At 41.5% G+C, this 22,513-nt stretch overlaps 1 protein-coding gene, 1 long non-coding RNA gene and 1 pseudogene across 3 annotated transcripts in view; 1 reads left to right on the top strand and 2 right to left on the bottom strand.

Annotated features, from left to right (window-relative positions):
- HECTD2 (HECT domain E3 ubiquitin protein ligase 2) overlaps positions 1-5,846 on the top strand; it is a 65,571-nt gene extending 59,725 nt beyond the window's left edge. For both annotated transcript variants that reach the window (XR_004425339.1, XM_033131015.1), the window contains exons 20-21: positions 254-397; positions 3,299-5,846. Coding sequence is in view for 1 of the 2 variants with exons in the window: in XM_033131015.1 (XP_032986906.1) it covers positions 254-397; positions 3,299-3,419 (265 nt within the window). In the remaining variant the exon portion in view is untranslated. The remainder of the gene's footprint in view (positions 1-253; positions 398-3,298) is intronic.
- On the bottom strand, positions 1,391-3,148 carry LOC117036269 (nucleosome assembly protein 1-like 1; annotated as a pseudogene).
- A 5,758-nt stretch (positions 5,847-11,604) lies between the features above and the next one.
- Positions 11,605-22,513, bottom strand: part of LOC117036239 (uncharacterized) — a 46,841-nt gene continuing 35,932 nt past the window's right edge. The window contains exon 3 of the long non-coding RNA XR_004425340.1: positions 11,605-11,695. This is a non-coding gene — a long non-coding RNA (uncharacterized LOC117036239). The remainder of the gene's footprint in view (positions 11,696-22,513) is intronic.

Raw genomic sequence — 22,513 nt, 5'->3', positions numbered from 1 at the left:
TTGGCAAAAAATGGCTTTTGTGCTATCCACTGTTGGGTTACTTTTATAATTTTATAAAAATGTTACTTTTATAATATTGTTAGTCAAAAAATCTAATTCATATGTAAAAGCTTGTCATTCCTTAATTTCACAATAAGGGTATTATGTATATTTAGGGAAGTTGTTTCCTTAGCGCTTACATTATATTACTTTATTTTGATCGGCAGGATTTGTGTCAGGGCATTTTATATAAGTTTCCTTTGTTGTTCTCTAGATACTTTTGGGATGTTGTACTTGGATTTCCTCTTGATCTTCAAAAGAAGTTGTTACATTTTACTACAGGAAGTGACAGAGTACCTGTAGGAGGAATGGCTGATTTGAACTTTAAAATTTCAAAGAATGAAACTTCTACTAATTGGTAAATTTCCAGATTGAAATTTTATTTTTAATCTATGTTTTGTTAATAATATTATGTTTAGAATTAGAGGCTTCTTTCAATCTGAAGTCATCGTCATAGAAAAATCTTGGAAGTAAACATGGCCTTGAAATGAGACAGACTATGGCTTAAGGTCCTCTATTAATTTTTGAGACATACCAATAATAACTGTTAATAATTTCTTTCCATGAACTTTTTGCTTTGCTAAGTCAACTGTTTTGTAGTCCCTTTTAGAATATAGCTTGCTTTTAGTACTAGCTTGTCTAAACATTTTTATTTATAAGTGTTTTTCATTAAAAATGCTAAGGTGGGTTTTTTTGGCTATTATAATTGGTGCTAGAAGTATCTCTATTACTAATCCTCTTTTGTTTTTAATCTAGTGCTGTTTGCATATGAAAGTGATGATTATAATGGATTTAAATTATTTTCTAATGTTGATGGGTTAATGCTGATCTACTTACTTCCTTTCCCAACCACTTGGTAATTTCTGAACCTAATTTGAGTGGACAGTACTTGGATTATAATCATTTTTTCTGCTCCCCCATATATTACCTGAGTTCTGTCAGTTCTTTTCATTTGTGAACTGGAATTTGTCCTTTCCTTTCCCACTGCTACTGGTACCATTGTCAGCGCTATTCTGATAGTATGGAGTTCATAAGTGCTGAAGGAAGGGGTCTAAGAAATCTGTAGAAATCTTAAATGAAGATAACAGTGTCATCAGGTAGAGGGTGGGGGAGCTGATCAAAAGGGTTCAGAGCATGAACATCGTGTGTGCGTTGGGGCAGCAGCGTTAAAGGTGTGGGCATCAGGTGTCTCAGAAATCTTCTTTATATGATTATTGTTTCATATTTGACATTTTTAGTTTAGGCTGAGATAACCAAAACAAGCAAACAAACAACAGAAAACTTGAAATAGGCTTTTGTCAAATAATGAAAACTCATCCTTTGCAGGAGAGCAGAAGGTAGACTACCTGCTTCACTGCTGCTTGCACTCCGCTGGGTTTTGACCCTTCCTGAGTCACAGCCTGGATTGTTTTCCTCATCTTCCCCTTCCCCTTCCTCATGGGCTTCTTCACCTTCATCATCATCATCTTCTTCTTCTTCAGTAGCTTCTCCAGTGAAGTATAACGCTGACGTTGGGATTACACGTTCACGTAAAAAGTGACCCATTTCAAAGTCTGCAGCAAGGACACTTCAGCACCATCTCCCAGATCTCTTCTCTCAGGAACTTCAGGAGCAAAAAAATTAAAGGAAGAGTCACTGGAAACTGTTTTGGTCACAGTACGAACTGTCCCACGTCATTGTGTTTCTGCTTCTTTTCAATAGTTTTCAGAGTGACATTCTTCCCAATCTGTCTGGCATCCTGTACAACCCATAGTTGCTGGTCCATCAAAAGAAGAGGGATCGGAATCATCAGGTTCTGACCTTATCCTATATGTCACTTCATTTGTGAAATCTTCATTGGGTTCAAAGTGAAATTCTAAGACAAAACTGTAGGCTGGCCAGCGTCTGAGAACTTCACTGTAAGACCTTTTAAGTGCTTCAGAATAGGTCCATCGTGTTCCTGAAACATATCACTGAGCAAGTCAACATTCTTAAAAACAGTCAGCCAAAATTCAGGAATTCCCTTGGGGTCCTCTTTTTCTTCATCCTTTTTTTCATCTCCAATCTTGGCCGTTTCTTACAGCTCCTCCAAAATTGCATCTTCCTCATCTGGTTCCCATTCACATTCTTCTTCTGTAGGTTCATACATTGCATTCGTGATTTCGAATTGCTTATTAAATAAAGGCTGATAGAGAACAGCATACTTTCTTTCAAGATCACGAACTTCCTCATAGAACTTGGCTTCCATCTGTGCACATTTAACTTGAAGGGTTTTGAGAGCATTCACTCATCTTTTAACTACACTAGGCAAGCTTTCAATGTTTCCTGTCGGTGTTCATATTAGACCATCAGGCCTTTCTTGGAGGACTGCAAGAATCTGTGGATTTGGCACCATCTGAGCAGTCAGCTAATGTGCTTTGATTTTTGGTTCTTCACCAGTTTCTTCTTCTACTTCTTTAACATCATCCAAATCTTGATCAAGTTCAGACTGTTCTTTGCTTTTAGTTAGATGTGGCTTGTGTGACTATGTTTGGGCAGTGAGATAAAAAGTAGCGTAGAACTTTGAAGAAGCTTCCTTTATAGGATGGTAAACAGCTGGGAGGCCTTTTTGATCTTGCTTCCTCCCTAGAATAGGGATGTGATGGCCAGAACTCTGGCAGCCACATTGGGCCATGAAACATCTTGTTAATGTCCGCTATGTTGTAAGAATTCCAAATATCCGTGGCTAGCACAAGGAGCCAGGTGGCCAGAGCTATGCAGGCAGTGACTCAGGGCAGCAGTGGGAGGAGCCAGAGCCTTTTTATTATTTTCTGACAGTCAAGACTGAAATAATAGTAACAGTCATATTATCTGCTATTCTGCTAGGTGTTTTATGTAGATAGCTTTTTTAATCTTTTTAACAACTGAGCTGGATAGTATACCCTATCATGGTGATGAGGAAACTGAGATTTGGAGACATGAAGCCACTTGAACAAGGTCCCACAGCTAGTAAGTGAAGGAGACAGTATTCGAATTCAGATGTGTCTGACTCCAAAACTAATGCCTCTAGAATGAAAGTTGCATGAGGGCAGAGACATTGACTGCCTTGTCTGTAAACTTAGCCCCATGGCCAGAAGGGTGCCTGATGCATAGCAGGTTCGATGAAGGAAAGAATGAGTCATCTCTTAGGATAGTACAATAGATTTGAATCAAGTGTGTGTCCTGGTATTTTGAAAGTTGCTTAGCAGTCATTCTGTGTGTATTTTGAGGCTTAATGTCTTTAACAAAATGTTTTCCCTAGGTTGCCTGTGGCCCACACCTGCTTCAATCAACTTTGCCTTCCCCCCTACAAGAGCAAAAAAGACCTGAAACAGAAATTGATCATTGGAATTTCAAATTCAGAAGGTTTTGGACTTGAGTAACCTAGAAGACTTGAAATATATTTTATATGTAGCATTCACTTCCCTCTTATTGTGCCTTTAACCTTTTTATGTTTTTGTTTCAAAACACCTTGACAAAGCTCACCAACTTTAAAATACTGTTTTTTTAAAAAAAAAATCAAATATGAAGTATGTTTAGTGGAGGCATGATTTTCTAAAACCACAGACATTGCTTCCGTGGGGAAAAGACCAGATGGCAGAGACAGATGTGGGTTCCATCCCTCTTTTATATAACACTTTATCATTCTCCATTAGTAGTTTGTCACAGGTATTCCACTGGGAAAACAAGGTGCGGTAAAGAATGCACTGATGACACAGTGGAACCCAGTGGCAGGTTGCGTGCTGCCAGCACACAGTAGCAATACACGTTGCTACAGTCTCATTAATGTAAGGCACGTAGCCATATTTTCATATAGAGGTAAACAACAGTATAATTGCAAATGCAGTTTACAGGGTTTTTTGATATACTGGCTTTGGTCCTATAAGATTCTTTTCAACTGTTGCTGAAAAGCCTGTAAATAACTACATAATAGCCTGAGAATAATGGGATTTTGATAGTGCCATTTATTGCTAAAGATTTATTTTTACAAAGTAAATTCAGGGTTTTAGATGTGTATACAGCTTTTACAAATCAATAAAGACGATTGTACAAGAGTGTAACTATTTTCAGACTAATTGGATTCAAGGTTATATTCTTTTAAGTATTGTTAGTCTGCATGCACATTGGCAGTAAACTAGTTACTTTGAGTACTTCTGTAATATTTGTATAATGATCATTTCTTCTTAAGGGTCGGGATATTAGAAAAGAAATCAGATAACTAATCATTGGTAAATTAAGTCAACTACAAGCACAAAAGGAAACTTTTTATATATACTTTGATCGATGTACAAGGCTTATTTCTAATATTTTTTGATCACCAGTTGTACTGAAACACTAATTTTTAGTAAAGTTTAGGATAAGATATTTGACGCAAGTGAATACAATAAAAACATTTGTGTCAAAATGACGTAGCTTGGTGGAAAAATCAAGTTCAACATTTTGATCAAAATGTTTGTTTTTCACTGGATTCTGAATATAGTAAATTCAAAAGTACTCTTTTTGGACTTTCTAATAAAGTAGCATGTAAAAAGAAACTGCATTTTAAGTCAGACAGTAAATGGTTTTCTTTTCATTTACAGCAAATGAAGCAGTTTTATTAGCATGTTATAAGTACTTCCAAATCAAGATTTCTCTATTATACTTTGATAGTTTTCCTTCAGAAATCTCTGAAGACATATTTGCAATAATAATGAAGCCAGCAGTTAGTACCAGCATATGGTTCACATGCAAATAATCCTTTCCCACAATTTTTTCTGAGTTATACTATTTCCTTATTGCTATGCTTCCTGCACCCAACCAGCAGACTTCTTTTCGGGTGGAGGAACTAGGTATCAGTTGATTTCCTGCAGTTCTGAAGGCAACCTAGAATCTTTAAGGAAAAGGAGTTCCGACTTGGTTTACTCTTCGAGACAGAAGTGACTCTGCTTTTACATTTGGATACACTATTTAAAGGATTTTCTTCTTAAAAATCTTGGAAAGCCTAAGAGAGTTAAAGTCGTGTTGGTTTCGGTTTTTTTGTGTTTTTTTTTTTGCTCTGTTTTTAATCCATATGCAAATAAAACTGCTTCTCTCTTACACTGCTTGAACTAGAAAGTAAGATGTTTAATGTAGGTTACTACTAACTAATAAGCACAAAAGAATCATGTATAAGAAACCAGATTTAAGTGTTTTAAATAAAATGTAAAGTTTTTATTTGGTAGAGATGGAAAAAATTGTATTGGCTTGGTCTGCATGTTTAATGATGTGCTGTATATCGATAGCTATGTCATTTTTAAATAAGAAGTACACAAGCAAGCCAGATTTTTAAATGACAAAGTCCATAAATAACTGGAAAATTTTTGTTGTCTGTTGTTGAAATTTATAACCATTTAGCATTTAATTGTACATTGCCTTTATTTATTTATGCTGTTTTTTGTTTACGATGTAACAATACCTCATTTTTTTAAAAAACCACTACTGTTATATTTTGTTAATTTAAACAGCTAGACAATTCATGTAGTTGCTTTTTTTATATAATCTGTTAATGAATTCTTGATTTTTGTATCTGCCACAGTAAATTAAATCATTACACGGTATTTATCAGTATTTACAAAATGTCCTGTACTTTTTAAATCTTAGCTTAATCATATTTTTGTCTGTATGATCAGAAGTTTTTAACAGTCCCTGTTTTTTGTACAAATCTGTATTGTATTAAGTTGTTAACTTCTGGATAAAAATTTTCGAATATTAAAGTTATACGATCAGTCAGGTTTCAGTTTGTTTTCTGAACATTAGGCAATTAACTAAAACTGTAAGTTTAAAATATCTTAAATATTGCAAACTATTGCCTTCGTTACACTGTCTCTAAAGTAGTACTTAGGAATAGTGCTAATTAATATACATGGCTTCAAAAGATGTGTGTTGTTATTGACACCAAGTACCACCAACTTCTTCAGTTATTTTCAGTATGAAACAATGTCTGGATCTATTCCACCGAGTGAGTGTTACAATGCCACAGAGACCACCCTGACATGAACTAAGTATGACATTTCATTGGCCATAGATAGACAACTTCAGATCTTAAGTATTTCTCTCCAAAACCATCTGTCTGGCCTTTTTTCCTTGCCCACATTTCCTATACTTAAGAAAAAGAGAGGAGATGATGAGAATAGAGGCCAGAATGTCATGAATGATGTGACTAATGGAAGAAGACAGGTAGCTGGAGGGTGAACATGCTCGGTTCACCCAGACGGCCACACACAGCCTTTCATCCAGTGTAGCGGTGAAGAACTGCACTTTGAAGCCAGACTGCCTGGGTTTGGGTTTACTGTTCACCAGCTATGTTTCCTCGGGCAAGTTACTTCATCTCCCTGTGCCTCAATTATCAAGTGAAAATAATTTGTAAAATGGCAATAATCTCCCTATCTCATGTGGAGGGCTGTAGGGAGGATTAAATGAATATGAGAAAACCACTTCCATGGTACCTGGCCTAGAGTAGACAATAGGGTGCCAGTGTGGTTGTAACACTGTTTCTGAAGCCTGGAGGATTTGACTCTCCGACATTGGGTGCAACCCCATATTAAACAACACAAAGCACTTTGAGGCATTAAAATTGTTAAACTATTTCTTATTCTAGAAACAGTGCTTTAGAATTTTACCCTTATGGATGTCTCACTAGGCAAGGGTTTTTAATACTGTTTTACAGATGTGTAAGATGCGATTTTAAAATTCGAAAATAAATGAGTTTATTTTTAAGGAAACATTTCAACTCGAGAGAAAATTTTCAGAGATTAACATAATAAAACCATATTTCCACTCAGATCTAACAAATGTTAACATTTTGCCAGATTTTCTTTTTAAATAAAAAATCACAGATGGAGTTGAAGCCCCTTTTTGTGTGCTTCTCTAATCCCAAAATACTTTCTCCTTTTTCCCCATAAAATTGTAGTTGGTGTGAATCCTTCCCACACTGCCCTACGTTTGTATTATGCATGTGTCTCTGTAAACACTATATAGTAGTAGTATCGTTGCATACCTACTATCATACTCCACCTGTCTGTACACAACTTTTTACACTCGATACTGTCTTTAATATTGTATTATCCCTGATTATTCATTTAGATATAGTTCACCCATTTTAATGGCGTAGTAGAATCCTATTAAAGGAATGTATCCCCGTTTGTTGATCCATCCTCCAACAGACTAACATTCAGATATTTTCTCCAGTGTGTGCCAGGCTATGATGAGCACACTTGCCCGTGTTGAGTGTGCATGCAGAAGTCCCCCTAGGGGACAGCCCAGATGTGGAATGGCTGAGTCACAGGGTATATGTCTTCAGCTTTACCAGATGTTGTCCAGTTGCTCTCCAGAGTGGTGGTCCCAGCATTCATTTCCACCATACTGTAAGGGTTGTCTTTCCTCCACATTCTCAGCGCTTGTTGGTTTTAGCTTACCTTTTTTGCTAATCTGACCAGTGTGTTTTAATTTATATTTCTATAGTTGCTAATGACATTGAGCACCTTTTTGTACATTTTCAGGCTGTTCAGATGTCTTCTGTGAATGGTCAGTTCTCCATTGCCTAATTTTTCTCTATTTTTTTCCTCATTGGTTTTAGGAGTTATTTCTTTATTCTGAACATTGATCCTTTGTTAACAGGAGCAACGTTGCTTCAGTATGACTCCCAGATCTGCCAATGACTGTGACTTTGGGTAAATGACTTAACATCTCACCTCAGTTTACCCATCTCTAAAATAAAATAATAATACATAGCTCATAGAGTTGTTAAACCTAGGTAAAGTATATATAAATATATGTGTGTGCTTATATACTTATATGTATATATCATATAAGTATATGTAATATGTAAGCTAAATAAGTTTATATGTGTATATATGAATTAGATATATACATATATACTTATAAATAAAACATATACATATATGTATACGCACTTGTATGTATATGCACTTATAACTATGTAAGTAATTATATTTATGCCTGATCATAAGCATAGAATTTGGTATTAGTACAATTACTATTAACATTGTTATTATTGCAAAGATCTAGTATGTGGCCAGATTTTTATCTTTTGTAATATGAATTTTTTTTTAATTTTAATGTCCATAAAATAAAACATTATTTTATATAGTTAATATTTGTTTAGATTTAATGACGTATTTACAATTTCTTTGTGTACCATTTCCTTTCTATTGTTCTTCACACCTATATCTGGGATCAATTTTCTTCCTCCTAAATTATATATGTTAGAAGCTCTTTAAATGAGGGTTTCTTGGTAGTAAATTCTTTTTTCATTTGTCTGAAAATGCTTTTATTTCACCTTTATTCATGAAAGATTCATTAAATATGCATTTCTATGTTGATGGTTATTTTTCTCTTAGGACTGTTAATATATTAATCCACTATCTTTGGGTTTCATTGTTGATATGAAGTTAGCTGTCATTATAATTGTCATCCTTGGTAGATATCTCTTTTTCCTCTAGCTACTTTTAAGATATTTCTTTTCTTATGAAACTGCAGAACATTAAAGACAATGTGAATATTGTATATTGTTTATCCTACTTAAGATTCATTATGGTTCTTGAATTTGTATCTTTCAATTCTAGAAAATTCCTCAGCCATTTTTCTCTTTGAATATTGGCCTTCCCTCTTCTCTCTAATCTCTCCTGTTAAACATATGTTGGACCATCTTGTTCAACCATTCCATCTCTCTCTATGCCTAATCTGTTTTTCAACCAACCCACTGAGTTTTGTTTTGTTTTGTTTTTGTTTTTTATTTCAATGGCTGTATTTTTCATTTCTAGAAATTCTTCTGGTTCCTTTTCAAGTACACCAGCTCTTTTATCATACTGTTTTTTCTTTCATAGAGTTTCATTTCTTTAATAATTTTCAGCATACTTGTTTGATATTCTTTTAGATCGTTCCACTCTTTTTAGTTCTTGAAGTACTAGTTCTTTATAAGTTCATCAACTGGCTCTCATAGTGACTTATTTTCTTGTGTATTGGTAATTTTATATTTTAGTTTATTTAATTTTATGTACTCAATAGTGCAAGTGCTTTACCAGAATAGTTTCATGTTCTCAATCAAGGCCCTATAGGTTTCCCACACCAATTTTTGTGTTAACTTCTTGGATTAAGGTTCCTTTTCCACTTGTGTAAATATGGACCTCCTCACCTATAGTGGCACCGGTTGGGGCTTAGAAGTAGAGTTTTTCTATCCCTTTTCATAGACATAGCAATCCTTGTAAATGCTAGACTGTATGAAGTGGGACCGGTTTGGGCTCCTTACCTTGAATAGGCCTAAGGCGTGTCTGCTGAACTCATATGGGCATTAAAATCCATTAGAGGGTTCATCACCGTCACAAATCACCGAATACTGCTTACTACTTTTGGCTTTTCATTTCTTCCTCATTTCCTATAACTGATGATTTCCTTTCCTTTCAGTCTTGGACATTGATATTTTAAGATTTTTGTAGATATATGTTGTCTAAAATTCATAAATGTTTATAGTAGTAAATGGCCTCTCCCGCTCCCATGCAGCCTGTACAAGCATGCCTCTTGGCTCTTTTTGCCCCATCCCATGTGTGAAACTTTTAAGTACATTGTTCTCTGTAGATTGTTTACACCAATCTATTTTTTTGTTACCACTTGTTTATTGAGTGCGTATTATATTTGAACTGGAGGCTGATCACAGCTCCAGATACCATTGCTTGTTCTTGACAAACATAAGAAGCAGATAGGATTCTGAATAGTTATGAAGTATTAAAATGTGTACCATATCAAGAAAACACCTCCAGGATTTGCATGACAATTATACAACTCAGTGTTTTCATGCCATTTAGATATTACGACTCAGAACGCATGGGTATACCTACAATAGGAGCATTAGTCACCACTGAGTTAAGCTTTTCTGTAACCTGTCTTGACTTTTTCTGTATGCACACAAACACACAAATTGCAATAGTAAAAATACATAATTATTTCAGTAGAGTTTCTCAAGGAGCACAATCTTGTGTTAACCACGGGTATATAGGCCAAGACTCAACAGGCCTTCTTTACTTGCCTATTTCTGTTGTTGGCAATCTTATTTTCCTGGTTTGCTTGGCTTATAAACATTGATGTCATTTTGACTTTTCCTTCTCTTCAGCTTCATGTCATCTTTATGTTGCTTCTCAGATTTGATCCTTCTTTCTACTCCATTCCTACAGTTTCGTCTTTGATTTAGACACTCAGCCCTTCATAGCTAACCAGCTTCTCTAACTGTAGACTTACTCTTCCCCCATTTATCTTAAGGTCTCTATAGACAATCTTTATAAAATTCTGTTCTGATCACGTGCCTTGCTATCAAGTTGTCTAAGATACCTGGTGCTTATCTGACCACTTTCCCACTCCAAAGTCTGGCATGTGTTCCACTTTTATTCTACATTTTCCCCTAAACCAACTCCCAAAAGTCTCCTGAACGCACCCTTCTCAAGCCTAGCCCTGTCCTGATGTGCTCTTCCTGCTCCTCTCTAAACAAACAACTCCTCCCCCAGTTCTGTCCCAAACCATCTCAGGTCCCCTGCCCTCCACAACCTCCCTAGACCAGAATTTTCTCTCCCCAGCCAAATCTTGCCCTGAAACATCACCAGCCCCCAAACAAAAAAGTTAGCTGGAAGACACATCCTTTTTCACACCCACCCACTTATCTTCTTTTCTCACTCAAGTGGCGCTTAGTATTTTCAAACTTGTGTGCGGTTCATGTGTGTGTGTCAAAAGCTTGAGAACAGAGATATTGCCTGTGTCCCCACCTGGCACCTAGCACAATACTGGGTTGGTAAACTGATAAAATCCTACCTGACTTGTTGAGTTGACTGGGCAGATGCAACACTCATCAAATCAGTGGGTGGACCAGAGGACTGCGTGGGTAAACAGTCTCACCTTTAATTAGTAACCCACTGCTCTGACTCACACGAACTTGCTTGGACACTGGCTGTCAAGACTTCAGTGTGTCGCCTACCCCTCCACCTATCACCTATTTGTCATCCACCCAACTATGAATTATTTAAACAATTGAATGATTTCATTGTTGGAATCGTGCTCCTCTTCCTACATAGCAACCGTGGCCCACGAGAAAAGGCCTTTGAATCGCCTCTCCACTCAGGAAGTGTGAGAATGAGAACTTGCCTTCTCTCCTCTCTCTGACGGCTGCCCTCAAGAGGGGGCAGCTGCTTTTTGATTGATGAGAGCCCGGTAGCATCTGGCCACGTTTCACTGGAGTGTAGATCTACACACAGAAGAGCCACCCCAACCCTTGCTCTTCTATCTGGTTCTCCAGGAATCTCTGGCCTGCTTGTGCCTAGCCATAGTGGGCACATAAGTTTCCAGTCCCCCCTGGTCAATGGCCACCCCCACATAGACCCACCATTCTCGAGCTCTTCCATTTGTCTCTGGCAAGGTAAGTTCAGAAGAGAGATAAGTCAGGGAAGACTAAGCTAAAGTAACAAATAGATGCCCCAAACTCAGTAGCTTCATATCATAGAAGTTAATTTCTAACTCACCTAACAGTTCTGGGAGGACGTTCAGGTCAGTAGGGCAGCTCTCCCTATCCTGATGCCCAGGCTCCTTCCATCGGGTGGCTCCACCATCTCCTAGGGCATCGTTGATATGTGTATCCTGCAGGCTGAAGGAGAAAGCATGGTGGATGACCCCGAAGGGTTCATGGGCCAGGCCTGAAAACAGAACACCCTGCTCTCACAGTGCATTGGCGAGAACTCAGTCACAGAGTCGCAGACTGGATTCTCAGGAAGTAGATGCTGACATGAAGTTTGGGGCTACGCAAAATTTATTAGGAATCTACCTGTGAAAGGAAAGTGGAAAGAAAACAGAATTGGGCAGAGCGAGAAATCAAGCTGTAACACAGTCCTGGCAAAGTAATGGCCAGCCCCGTGGAGCAAATACGGCCGGTCAGAGTCTTCCTCTATTGTGCCAAAATGGGCCAGGTTTCTCTGTCCTGCCTCAGGCAGTCAGGGGGAAGGCAGTCACACCTGGACAGTGTGACGTTGAGTGAGGCATCTTTCTGCAGCCATGGACAACACTGAAGGAGCCGACAGCCAGAGACTGTCCTCCTGACTGCACTTCCTGTCCCTGAACAGCAAGACCCTCCTTGAAGGAGGGTCTGGAGGCACACCTGAGTGTCAACCATACCTGACTACACCTAACTGCAAAATGTAGTTTTTCAGGAATCTGAAAAATGTGGTCCAGCTCTGGGCCTCAGAAGAGGGGGAAGCAGAGTGTGGCGATAGCTAGCAGTCAGGCACGATGTCAGCATGTTCTCCAAACTGATTTTACAAAGGGAGCCTGTAGTTAGAAGCTGAAGGGCACAGCAGATAATTGTATCTCCATTGAGCCACATGTGCTTACTCCATGTGCTAGACCCCTGAGGGGAGCAGCCTGACAGGCCCAGGAACCAAACCCTAGCAACAGCGTCCATAAAGTGCCTGGATAGGAGGTACCTGCTCGACGTGGCTTCTGTGTCCAGCTTTTATCGCTGAACTGGGCTTTGAGCAGGAACAGCCCCAGCTGAAGCCCAGCTCGTCAGTCAGCGCCCAGGGTAAAGGGGGTGATGAAAATGGCCTCTGAGTCACACAACCGCCCTCATTTATGCGTGGACTCATCACCCCTGACCTCTGACGTGCTGAGGACCGACGATCACTTTCTGTGTCCAAGACAGAAATCTGAAGACCTAGGAAAAAATCCCCCAGTTTGTCCCAAGTGATCTACTTTTCACTTTTGACTGTCACTTCTGAGATTCCAGTGGTCAAAAGGAAAGTTGGGAAGCTCTCTATGCACTGTCACAGCTAGAGACACAGCCACCACGCCCTCCTCTTTGACACTTCACAAGAAAGCATTGGGAAATGCAAGCCAAACACAATTTCTGAGCAGCCCAGGAGGCTACTTGAGTTAGCTCCTGAACATCTAGAACCATAGATGTGTTGTGATTTTAGACACAGTGTTTGGGTTTGGATCCAAGGGAGACCAAACAGCATCTCAGCATGCAAGACTCATGAGTGTAGGCGTACTGGTTATTGCTGCTGTAACAAATTACCATAGAGTAAGAGGCTTAAAACAAAACAGACTTATTATCTCATAGTCCTGGAGATCAGAAGTGTGCAATGGACCTTACAAGGCTAAAATCGAGGTGTCAGAAGGGCTGCATTCCTGCGGAGCCTCTAGGGGAGAATGTGCTTCCTCTTCTTTTCTGGCTTCCAGAAGCCACCAGCCCGCACTCCTCGGCTCATGGTCCCCGACCTTTCTCCTCAAAGCCAGCTCTGCAGCATCTGCTCATCTCTCACGCTGCCCTCCTGCCTCCTTCTTTCACTTACAAGAGCCCATGTGATCACATTGGACTCACCGAGATAACCCAGGAGCTCAAGATCCTTCATTTAACCACATCTGCAAAGTCCCACTTGCCAGGTAAGGTAACAACATATTCAAAGGTTGCAGGGATTAAGATGCGGACATCTTTGGGGGCTACTATTCTGCCGACCACAGACAGTTGGCCATCTGCTCAAATGGTCCAATTGAAGACAAAATGGGCATAATAATAAGGAATGGTCAAAATGGCAAAGTGAGTCTTTTCCATTTATACACTGATTTCCTACAATAATCCAACTATCATTTCTGTGATGGTGTTTTAATTTAATTATATGTGAAGTATTTGAAAACTAATTTTAGATTTTTCTCTTCCTAAATACAGTGGAAATAATATTGAAAAGAAAACAAGCTTTATAGACTTCATGGTTTCCTCCCTTTTCTAGTTTCACCAATGCATTAAGAAGACCTCTTCTTGTTGAAAGGAATGAAATAGATGGACATGTACTGACATGGACAGACGTCCAAAATACATGGTTAAGCATGAAAAGCAACCTTTAGAGCAGCATGTTTACCGTGATCCCATTTCCATAAAAGAATAGATTTATGTTTGTTTCTACATAGAAAATATCCACAAGATTATAAACTAACTACTGAAATAAGCCCCAGTGAAAATCGTCAGCCAGATGGATGCATTTAGTACGTTATGATGATGTTCCAGAAGAAGATGACATGACTATTTGAATAAATGTGGATTATTGTACATGAAAATATAAGACAGCCCCTGAAAATATGCCCTAATGTGTCTTTTGGAGCAAAAAATATTATAAAACCCGGTATTATACTATATTATATTATATTATATTATATTACCCAGTCTTATATTAAAATAAGACCGATCTCATATTAATTTTTGCTCCAAAAGACGCATTAGAGCTGATGGTCCGGTTAGGTCTTATTTTGGGGGAAACACAGTAGTGGGGACACATAACATTGGTGAGCTGGACAGAGCTGCTTCCATGTGACACTCCCAGGGTGTTACCACCTGTGAGCAAAGCCTGACCCCCAGGAAGTCACCAAGCCTCGTCTCCAAGGACTTTGAATCCCAGTGCCATACCATATGGATCCAGCCACTGCACTGCTCCATTCCCTGGAAAGCTGGAAAGATGTGCTTTTGTTCTACAGGGGAGGAATAAGAGCTGGAATACCTACTCCGACTCAGCATTCTTTCACAACCAAAGCATCTCCTCCAGAGCCATCTAGAGTTTCGTTCTCATCAGTCCCAACTTTCAGACTCACCAGTGAGGGAAGACAACCAGCTATTCTCTGAGCCAAAGGGGTAATCCTATCACACCCAAGAGCACAGAGAGGCCCTTGGGAAAGGAGCTGCCCCCCACCCCCCCACACACACATTTCGTATAAGGGTAGTTCCCTACCCCCATGGACCACCATCAACAATCCTATTTGGGATGACAGGTGTTGGAGTGCAGGGCAGATGGGAGACCAGATCTCAGGAAGCTGCACCTTTCAAAGTAGACCTTTTGTTCCTTCTGAGTTCCTATGTTCAAATGCCTGGAGACTACAGTGACCTGATTTTTGTACCTCGAAAGCTTGATTTGTTCAAGGCCTTCTTCTTTCTTGCCTCTTTTACTACGGCCAATATTACAGCCTGGCTGCAAGGGAGGACGCTCCCTTCTTAGAGGAACCAGAAACCTTCTAAGCTGGGTCAGAACTCAGAGACCATCTAGGAGGGAATATAGTGACACCATCGAGAGCTTTGTACTCAAGATCGCAAAGTAGATGAATGATCTTAGGGCCCCCAGAGCTCTGGGAGTCATCTCAGGAGAGTAACTGCTTTCACGCATCAGATTTTCAGTTTCACTATCCAGGGTGTGCTGGAAAGCAAGAAAAGGCAGGCGGTCCTAGGACCCAATCACGTTGGCAGTCTTCCCTCCCTCCTCCAACCCCTGGCGTGGAATGACTCATCCTAGCATCTCCCCACCCTTCCCAAGGCTTAAAGATTTCCCGTGGAGGGGAGTGAGCAATGGAAGGAGCTAAAATAGGCCAGGAGTCAAGGGGAGGGGAGGATGAACAAAGAAGGAAGGGAGGGGAGAGAAAGGGCGGGGAGGGGAGAGAGAGGAGGGGAGAGAAAGGAAAGGGAGGAACAGAGAGGAAAGGAGAGATTGTGCACTCATGTTTTCACCTCTTCTATTGTCTGAATTTTGAATATATCACTGTGAATGTGCAGTAAAAACTAAGCGGACTTTCTTTATGGTCTTGTGCCTGTGTGAGCGTGTGTGCCTGCAGATGTACGTGCATGAGTATTTGTGTGCGTGTGCATGTGGGCTCATCAGCAGAGGGAAGGGAGAGAATTCCTGCCCTTGCTACAGAGACCTGGATGGCACAGGCAGGAAAGAGCCCTGCAGCAAAGTACAGAAATCAGCTAAGAGAAAATCTGCTTCATTTGACACTGGCGTGAGGGACTCAGGGCTCTGGCCACCTGGCCTCTGTTTTGCAATTCACCCAAGGCCTCTTTGCAGAACCTCAGGGCTTCCAAAACCCTCAGTAGAAACAGTCACCCATCCAAGCCAGCCCCCTCAGGGCACGGCTTCAGAATAAGTCCAGGGGGTGGAGGGGATGAGCAGCACCTCACTGTCACACACCTGGCAGGCCACACAGGACCCTGCAGTGGCTCCCCGGCAGCTCAGCTTTTACCAAGCCACTCTTCCTCTTTTCAAAATTTCTTGGAGCTCTGACAGCCATATGCCAACTTGCAACGAAGACTGAGGTTGCATCATGACTGGCCCTAGACAGTTTGAAAGGGTTTGGCACCCCTGGCTCCTCAGAGCAAGGAGGCCCAGAGGGATGGAGGCCTCCTTTATGCCTCTGCTCACTGTGCCTGCTACCTCTAACCCAGCTACTGCACAGCACTGACGAAACACTGTGTGGTCAGAGAGGGGATGGGGTGGGTGGAGGGCAACACGATGGTGTTTCTGGTGTCTCTGAAAGGGCCGTCCAGAAAAGAACATGGGCCTGATGGGCGCCTATAAAGCATTTGGGACTTGATTATTGGTTGGCATCAGCTATCGAAGCCTCTTATATAGGCTTCGGGAGGACCTCCCGACTCCTCCCTAAGTCCTCGTCTAGAGATGAACCCCCAAAACCGGATTTCCACCCCTGTACCTTCCACTATTGGGACCTTTGTCCCTGTTCACTACCCTCTGCCTATAAGATCTCAGGAGCCTTCCTGTCAGTCTCAGTCCCAAAACTCTGCCCAAGGACTCGATATCCAAGCTTCTCTGGAGTTCAGCTCTGGGCTGCCTTCTCTGCTCCCGTGGCATGTGGGCACAGAAAACACTGAGATAAAATAAAACCCCAGCCCTGCCCTGGCAAAGCCCCTGACCTGGCAGAGGTGTACTAGGCTGTAGGAGAGAAGCATCAAAGCCATGGAATCCCAAGAAGGGAGCGATGGTTTCTAAGTCAGTAGACCCGTGACAGCTCAGGGAGGGTCAGAGGGTAAAAAGGCTGATGAGCAAGGACTCCTAGTCAGGCAGATGAGGGGTAAACCTTCCACTTCCTGCTGCATGACTGTACACGTTAACGTCTCTGAGCCCAGTCTCAGCAGTAAAGTGGGGTAATACGCACCTCACCGCACTGTGAAAACTCATTGAAGATTGTGTACTTGGTGCTTGTCCCCTTGAGGATGCTCGGTAGGCATTATTTTTATTTCCATGGAGGAGGAAACAGTGTGAACTCTGAACCTAAGGCCTACCGTTGAGTTTAGGACATGGGTTGTAGAGTCAGAAGAACTGGGTTTGAATCCTGACAAAGGGTGTGGCCTTCCTGAACTTCAGTTTCCTCATCTATAAAATGGGAATGATAATAGGACCCAACTCAGAGGACTATTGGGAGGACTAAATGGAACAAGCTTATAAGAAGATTAGTTCACGGCCTGGCATTTAATAAGCATGTAATAAATGTCAGCTACTGTCACAGCTTATGGGTTCATGCAGCCCAGGCCAACAGGTACATGTCACTTACTGGCCCAAATCTCAAATGGCCTATTGGCGGGACATGGGGCGAGGTCTCTTGAGGGCCACACAAAGAGCAGACACAACTATGGGTTTCTGATGAGTCCTTTCATCAAGACACCATTCTGCGAATGTCACACGGGCTTTATGGAAACTTCTATTTGCTCAGCTGATTTCACCACCCTGCCTGTTGGCCCCACCTCCGTCCCATGAATTCCAACCTGTTTGTCTGAAATTTTCTTCCTGACAGATTGTTTACAAGCTCAACTCCAAGTAATCAATAGTGTCCACCCACTCTTCAATTCAGTCACTCTAAAGACGAGTCAGGTTGGACTTTGATCTTGCCTCTGACTGTTATGGTAACACAATAGTAAATAACGTCCGTTCAGCATATGCAGCATCTTTGCCACACACTGTCACACTCGATCCTCACAACAATCCCGTGAGAATGATGGGCCAAGAATGTCCCAGCAGGTTAACGGTAAACAGACCTCAGCGGCTACTCTAGGTTTACTAAATTGTCAGTGCTTTGGGTCAGTGATCTGGAGAGGGGATTATCTGGGGAACCCCCCTGCTGTGGGGTTGATTAGGGGTAGCTTGGGGAACTGATAGCCGCCCCTGGGGACCACAAGACCTTCTACATCATCTAATTCAACTTTTTCATTTTACTGATGGAAGATGTTGAAGCCCAAGGAAGGGAAGCAACTTACCCAGGGTCATGAGATAGTCAGTGCAGAGCTGGGAACAGGACGCTAACATTTTGTTGATGACCTAATAGGTGCTTAAATTAAATAAACTTTAAAAAGTTTCTTTATTGCTGAACTCGTCAGTCATGATTATAACAGTGTGCATTAATTTCTAAGAGGAAAATTATTTTTAAAAGTTTTTCCAAACTTTAAGTCTTTTTTCTCCACAAACATTGATAAATAACACAGGTGGGCAACGTTGGTCTCATCTTACCTATCTATTTGCATCTAAAAAAAATCATTTCTTACGCCAAAAATCAATCATGATTAAGAAGATAAAAACAGGGACCTCTGCTTGAAAAGAAAAAAAATAAACCCCAAGAAAGACTCGTATGACATGAGATTACCTTGGCTGCAGGTCCTTCCTCCAACACCCTATGCCTGATGGGTTTCCCACCTATCTATCAGCAGGTGAAGCTTGAGGGAGTGCACCAGATCGTATTTTTCAAAGATGGCTGTAAAACTACCTCCTGCCCCACATTCTCTCTCCCACAATGCAAGTTTGCCCCATCTCCATGAGGAGGCAGAGTTGATTTCCCTTCCTCTTGACCTCAATGGCCTTGTGACTGCTTTGACTAACAGAGTACGGCAGGAAGTGATACTCTGTGACCTTTGGAGCTGAGTCATGAAAAGTGATGCAGCCTCTGCCATGTTCCCGGGACGACGCACAGCCATGTAAGAAGTCCAACTACCCTGAGGCTGCCACACTGTGAGGAAGCCCAAGACGCATGGAAAGGCCCAGGTGAGTGCTCTGATCTGCAGCCCAGGTCTTCAAGTCATAAGAGCCAAGGCACCAGACATGGGAGTGAAGGCATCTCCAGATTGTTACACCCCGACCTGTTCAGTCACGCCAGCCTTTGAGTCTTCTCAGCTGAGCTCCCACATGTCATGCAGCAGAGACAAGCCATCTCCTTTGTGCCCTGTCTAAAATTCTGACCCAGAGAATCTGTGAGCACAATAAAAGAGGTTGTTGTTCTGAGCCATTACGTTTTGGGGTAGTTTGTTATGTAGCAATAGTGACTGGAAGAGGAAGAGTGTGTAATACAGACATGACTGAGCATATTTAAGGGAGGGTTTAAGTTGGTATCGATATTGTCTTTTGTATCGAATGGTGATGCTCTCCTGTACGCTTTTTTTATTGGCATTCAACCATTTGATTGGGGAGTCATTTATTCAATGATACATATTAAGATCCAGCTACTATTTGCAGGATCAAAGGGACAAAGTACAGATGTGGTACCACCTCCATGGAGCGCCTAGTCCATATGGACACGTAATCAAATGCTCGTATTACACAACTGGAAATACTCAGCAGGCAGGAAGAACTGGGGGTGGAAAAAGGCAGAGAAACCCCTTGGTCACCAGGAGATAAATAAAGCTCTGAGTGCTTGAAGCCACAGAGACAGTAAGTCAAATGGCTTGAAGCCGGAAATGGTTATCCAACCAGCTGTGAATTTGAAAATCCCATATGTGGTATAACATTAAGCTGCTATTTTGGAAATTCTTTCATCTTTTTCAGAAGCATCTCAGGAGCCCACCCTTCCTCTTGGAAGGCAGCCAGTTCTCTGCAGAAATCACTTCATCAGCAGGAACTGAGGCATTACGCATGCAACTGTATAATTCTAGAAATGTAGCATAAAAAATAGTCTCTCCTGGGTGAAGAAAGTAACATCGCAAAGCAATGTTTCCGTAAGCACCAGCTGGGCTTTGGATGCACTTGCCCCGCCCCTTTTTCCCCTTTGAAATGTCAGAATCATAGCCTCTGCAGGTGAGTGTAACACGGCATTGCTGGTTTCCTTAACAGGATGATGATTTCACTTCTGAGTTACTGGGATTTTTTTCATTATCACCAGTGTCCATGGCACCAGTGGCATCCTTTAGATGTTCAATTGAACTTATAATTACTCACTGAGTATTTGTACAAGACACTGCGTTGGAGGTTGAAGATGGAGTAATGAACAAAGCAGGCATGGTTCCTGCCTTACGTAACCCACACTCTAGCAGGGATGGCAGAAATTACACAAACAATTATAAGAGTAATAGGTACCACAAAAGGGTGCAAACAGGGGCCAGGGAAGTTCTCTCTAAGCAGACAATCCAAGGAGGAGTGAGAGGTGGTGGAGGAAAGCAGAGCTGGTGGAGGAAAAAGCATGACCAAGGTCTGGCCACTAGAGAGAACTGGAAGCATTTGAAAAAAAAACTGAAGGAAAACCAGTGGGTGGAGAAAGCATGAGGGAGAGTAAAATAAGATGAAGGTGAGGTGTGGGCGGGGCTGGGCTCAGGCGGAGCCTGTGAGCATATGGAGGGTTTTGGATGTTGTCTAAAGCACAATGGGACACCACTGATGTATTTTAAACATGGCAGCAACGTGATCACAGATTAGTGTCTTGGAAAGATCACTCTGGCTTTAGAAAAGCCTGAGTGGGAGAGGACCAAGAATGATGTTAGAGGGGCCAGGTAAAGGCTACCGTGATAGTCTAGGTAAACAACTGTGCTATAGATAATGTAGAAATAGGAGTTGGGAAGTGGTGAACTCTGACTTTGGTTTAACAAAACACTCTGATGACCTTTTCATTGTAGTAAGAAGTGGTCCAGAGACGGAAGAGTTAGACAGAGGGCACTAGGTTCCTGATTTAACAATGTAAGAAGTTGATGTCACCATGTGCAACCTCAAAGGAAAGGATGAGGAAGCACAAGCTTGGGGAGACATTGCTATAATGGGAGTAGAGAGGGGGCCCAGAACATGGCAAGAGGCCAGGATTCCTGGAGAAGCAAAGACCAGTGAGAAGTCTCAGGTGACAGGGATAGTAGAAGGACATGTAAGAACCAGGATGTGTGTTTTGTGCTGTGTTGCTACAGTTTAACAAGCTCTCTACCCATACCACCCCTGCTTCTCATTTCCTCTGAGTCCCCTGAGAGCTACGTGCAAGCAGTGTTTTGAGGAAATGAACGGAAATGGGCATATTCCTTGTGTGGGCGGGAACGTCAAGAGAAAAGCAAGTGGCCTTGAGAAGCGGATGTTGAGACATTACAAAAAGAGGAAATTAGGACAAGAGGTGACCATGAGTCCTTTCCAGAGAAAGGCACAGGGCACCAGGGCTCCCCACAGTGTGTGGGAAGGGGGTTGTAGTCAGATACCACAGGTCAGATAAAATATGAAGCACACACTCTTGGAGGACCTGAGATTCTGATTTGAAAACCAACTATGAAAAGTAGTTGAGCTTTCCGGCATTAATGAACTCCCTACCAGAACATGCCTTTCACAAAGACTCGCCTTCATCCCTCTATCCCTGTGCAGAAGAGAAGAAGAAACACAGGAAGAGGTGCCTCTCGCACAGCCTCCATTCCTAGAAGGGGCGTGAATTGCCCAGATGCTATCAAATCACCACTCCTGTAGCCACGCACAGAGGTGGGTTCTGTGTGTTGGCTGCTCCACTGTCCCTGCCAGCCTACAGGAGGAAATGCAAGGCTTCCAGAAGGATGACCCCCTCAGACCGAAGCAGCAACTTTAAAAGCCTCCTGCATCAGGATGAGTGGGAAACCACCTTAATAAACACATTTGGGATAAACAAAAAAGCAATTGAGACAAACATTTGAATATGAACTTGATATTAGTGACATTTAGGAATTAATTATATTTATGTGATAATGGCATTGTATGTGGGTAGGTTGTGTTTTGTTTTGGGGTTTTTTGGTTTTAGTTCTTTTTTGTTATGGACATATACTGAGGTAGTTATGGGTGAAATAATATGCTATGTCTGGGATTTGCCTTTAAAATGTCTGGGAGGAAAAAAACACACAGAAGAGCCCCAGACCCATATAGCTTCCCAAGAGTATTCTACCGCCACTACAGGAACAGATCACTGCAATGCAATTTAAACTATTCAGACTACTGAAGATGTATTCAGTCATTTAACCTTCACAACAACCTCTACGAGGCAGGAAGTATCCTCACTTTATATATGAGGTCACTAAGTCAGAGACGTGTAGAATCTAGCTCAAGGTCACACAGGTGCAGGTGGTGGAGACAGATTTGAAGCGGAGCGATGCAATCCCAGCTCAAGTGCCGCTAACCTAGGGCTGCCATAAATGGTCCCTGTGAATAGCACTCCCTGGAGTTGTGCAGAACACAGCACAATCTTCGAGAATGTTCATGTGGGCCTACCTTAACCTCTATGCTGTTCCACCTTTCCTGAACGAATACATGAATGAATAGATGCATGAAAAATGAACGAATGCATTCTCTTCATTGCTTCGTACTAGTTTTGCCCTCAGTAGATGGGTTACCTCAATCCTGCCTTGTTCTCAAGAAGGCTGAATGCAGAGGTACCCATGCCAAGACTGCACTGA

Source organism: Rhinolophus ferrumequinum, chromosome 16 (genome assembly GCF_004115265.2).
Source record: "Rhinolophus ferrumequinum isolate MPI-CBG mRhiFer1 chromosome 16, mRhiFer1_v1.p, whole genome shotgun sequence".
Lineage (NCBI taxonomy): Eukaryota > Metazoa > Chordata > Mammalia > Chiroptera > Rhinolophidae > Rhinolophus > Rhinolophus ferrumequinum.
Note: the sequence above shows the minus strand (reverse complement) of the source record. Positions and strands in the feature narration are given on the sequence as shown.